This window comes from Brassica oleracea, chromosome C9 (assembly GCF_000695525.1).
Source record: "Brassica oleracea var. oleracea cultivar TO1000 chromosome C9, BOL, whole genome shotgun sequence".
NCBI classification, from domain to species: Eukaryota; Viridiplantae; Streptophyta; class Magnoliopsida; order Brassicales; family Brassicaceae; genus Brassica; species Brassica oleracea.
In genome coordinates this window covers 25,318,522-25,321,920 of record NC_027756.1, presented here as the reverse complement: position 1 = coordinate 25,321,920, position 3,399 = coordinate 25,318,522, and the positions used below count along the sequence as shown (strand labels likewise).

General features: G+C 40.0%; 1 protein-coding gene across 1 annotated transcript; it reads right to left on the bottom strand.

Annotated features, from left to right (window-relative positions):
• Positions 1–278: 278 nt before the first annotated feature.
• LOC106314634 lies at positions 279–2,469 on the bottom strand. The gene is made up of 4 exons (XM_013752476.1): positions 2,404–2,469; positions 812–972; positions 659–760; positions 279–528 (listed from the first exon to the last, which is right to left on the bottom strand). The coding sequence occupies exons 1-4, from the start codon at positions 2,467–2,469 to the stop codon at positions 279–281; spliced, it is 579 nt and encodes a 192-aa protein (XP_013607930.1).
• Between the last annotated feature and the right edge of the window lie 930 nt (positions 2,470–3,399).

Genomic DNA, 3,399 nt, shown 5'->3' with positions numbered 1-3,399 from the left:
CCCATGCATTGTAGCTCGATGGCCCATATGGTTTGAAGAGCATCTATTATAAGGCATTGGAACTGATCCAGATTCTGTATAGAAATGTTTGCAATAGCATGGAACTGTGGAAGATGCTCCTTGATGAGCTCATCGAGATGGAAATGCAACAAGTTGTTATGCAGAAGATCGGAAGGCAAGGCGAAATGAGTTCCTTTGGAAGGAAGTAACAGCTGCTGAAACCTTGTGTCCCAAAAAGCTCCTTGTATATGTCACATTAGTGGGTGCTGGCAGTCCTATCACGACCCGATCTTAGCTCTGTCCACCTTAATAACAGCTGCTAAAACCTTGTGTCCTAAAACAATCCCATTAGTGTCCATAAAGTGACACTTCTTCCGGTTCAGAACCAAATGCTTCTCTTCACATCTAGCTAGCACCTTGCACAAGTTGTCTAGGCATAACGAAAAATCAGACCCATAGACTAAGTAATCGTTCCTAAAGACCTCCATGAAATCTTTAATTATGTCTGTAAAGATAGACATCATATACCTTTAAATGTGGTAGTAGCATTACAAAGTTCAAAAGACATCTTGCGATATGCAGAAGTACTTTAGGGACAAGTAAAAGTGATATTCTCCGATCATCTGGATGGATGGGAATTTGAAAGAACCCTGAGTACCCATCTAGGAAGCAATAGTACGGGTGATTTGCTAGCCTTTTCAGCATCTGATCAATGAAAGGTAAAGGAAAGTGATCCTTTCTTGTCGTAGCGTTCAACTTCCTGTAGTTAATACACACCATGTTTCCTATAACAGTTCATGTAGGAATCAACTTTTCCTTCTCATTCTTCACCACTGTGACTCCTCCTTTCTTAGGAACCACGTGCACTGGACTGACCCAATTGCTGTCTGGAATAGGATAGATAATTCCAGATTCCAAGAGTTTCATGATCTCCTTGTTGACAACCTCTTTCAATTTTGGATTCAGCCTTATCTAATGCTCAATAGACAAATTGACTCATCCTCCAAGTGGATCCTATGCATGCACAAGTCCAGAGAGATTCTTGAAATGCCATCAAGAGTATAGCCAAGAGCTTTGCGATACTTTTGCAACATGGTTAACAGCGAAGTGTGTTGATATACCATGGATTTTACCAGTTTTTAGCCATGGTATATGATTGTTTTAGAAACTATTATATATATATATATATGCTTTGGAGTATTTTTAGAGTCTTTTCAGGTTCATGTATGTTCTGGAGCAATGTGGAAATTATGGAGCATTTTGGAGCGAAAGATAGAAGAAACTCGTAGCTGTTCAGAAACCGGCTAGAGTCGACATTCAGATAGAGTGTCGATCGACAAAGATACCTTGTCGTTAATCGACAGCGATGCGCGTAGCAGGCTGACTTGTTCGAGGCCGACTTGAGCCCAAATAATCCACGTAATTACAAGACTACCCCTGGCCGACTTTTACCTAATATTAATAGTGTATGCCATTGTTTGGGCAGAACACCACACTTTTAATTTCTAATATTCACAACAAACAGTTTTAGGGTTTTTAGTAGATTTAGAAAGAATATCCAAGACTCCTTTAGAGCTTTGTATTGGAACTTCATTGATTTCTTAACCTTATTCTATTTATGCTTTCTATTCAGTTTATTGTCATGCTTTGCTTGATCATGTCTTAGTAGATTTCCTTTGTTAGATTTAGTGTTAATTTGGGTTTTGATGGATTAGCCAAACATATAGAATTGCTAGGGTGAACCATAAAATATCCTTCATCAGAATTGTTCTTATTCTAGAGTAGCTAACGAGAACCCTGAACCTAGGATTGTAGACAACTACAACGGTAGGTTCTTCACCTAAATTAATCCTGCTAAGCTAGGATTGCTAGAAACAAGCGACAACTGATCTGGTAAAACTAGTGAACCAATAGATCAGTTTGGTAACGCTTGCCTAAGACAGTGTCGATTGACACTCATTCAATAACTTCGATCGACTCCCAATCCATGTTAACATGCGACTGCTGAAACACTTGACTTAGTCAATAGATTAGACTCACAGCGGAAGCTGGATATCTTTCCATTAGACATCGAGTTCTATTCACACACCTTTATCATATATATATATATATATATATATATATATATATATATAATCATGATCGCCTGAAACCATTGATCTAGCTATTTGTTCTCAAAACTTACAACAAACAAATCAAACTGCTTTACTTGTTTACTGCATTTAAATCTATTGCCTAGCATAATCATTGACTGGATTGAGTTTATTGTGTGCCCATGCTCCCTGTGGATTTGATCCCTAAGTACTACAACTGAACCTCTTATTTGAGAGAGTAAAGTTGTTCAATCTGCAAAGAGATACGCGCAAGATCGATCGACGTCAACTCAACTTCTTCGACTGATACCTGTGAGCTATCACCGATCACCACTTCTACCCGAACATTGATCGACATCATTCCGCGAGCAGACATGGTTGTGACTCTAGTGCTGATTCAGGACGAAAATGGAGACCCACATGACTAGGATGGTCATCTGCGTAATGTATCATGTCAGAGTTTAGATGATCAGAGGGCTGCAATCCCTGATCCTGAAGCAGCTAATCCACAAGCTTCTAATACTGAGAATGCTGCAGCCAATTCTCAGGCTGTAGTTGAGGAGAATGTTCAGGCCGCTCGACCCATAACTTTGGCTGACTACAACCGTCTAGATCAATACTATGCCAATAGATCTACAATTCGTCCTCCTACATTCCAGAGGCACGATTTCAAGCTTAAGCCTGCACACTTTACACTAGTGGGACAGACACCTTATCATGATCTTCTACATCAGCATCCTACGGACCATCTAGAGAGATTCGAGGATCTAGTATCTGATATCATAGGCAATGGAGTCCCTGAGGACTATCTCTTTGCAAGCTCTTCAAGTACTCACTTTTTGGGGATGCTTCGCACTGTCTTAAGCAGTTACCACTAGGATCTCTTACATCCTGGACTGACATCGAGAATGCCTTCCTACGAAATTTATTTGATGAGGCATGTGTTGAGGACTTTAGGAGCAGGATTGCTAAATTCACACAAGAGCCTGCAGAATCATTCAGAAGCTTCTGGATCAGATTCAAGTCATATCAGAGACTCTCTCTCTCTCTCTCTCTCTCTCTCTCTCTCTCTCTCTCTCTCTCTCTCTCCGTTCTTTGTTTGTTTGAGACAACCCTAGATATGTCTCAGAGAGTTAGAGAGGGGACGAAGAGGCTTTGTTGTTTCTATATAGACCGGACTTATGGTCATTCACTCGATCTGAATAATAGGTGTTGGTAAAAACACCAATTTAACCAAACCTAAACCAAAGTCTATTATCAAATCTAGGATAAGGCATTTAGGTTTAATTATGGCTTTGCTTTAGGT

Coding starts and splice junctions, on each gene's coding strand:
- LOC106314634 (XM_013752476.1), bottom strand. CDS start 2,469: ATGTCTGCTCGCGGAATGATGTCGATCAATGTTCGGGTAGAAGTGGTG. Junction 761..811: donor GTGAAGAATGAGAAGGAAAA/GTTGATTCCTAC, acceptor TATTAACTACAG/GAAGTTGAACGCTACGACAA. Junction 529..658: donor TACTATTGCTTCCTAGATGG/GTACTCAGGGTT, acceptor CCACATTTAAAG/GTATATGATGTCTATCTTTA.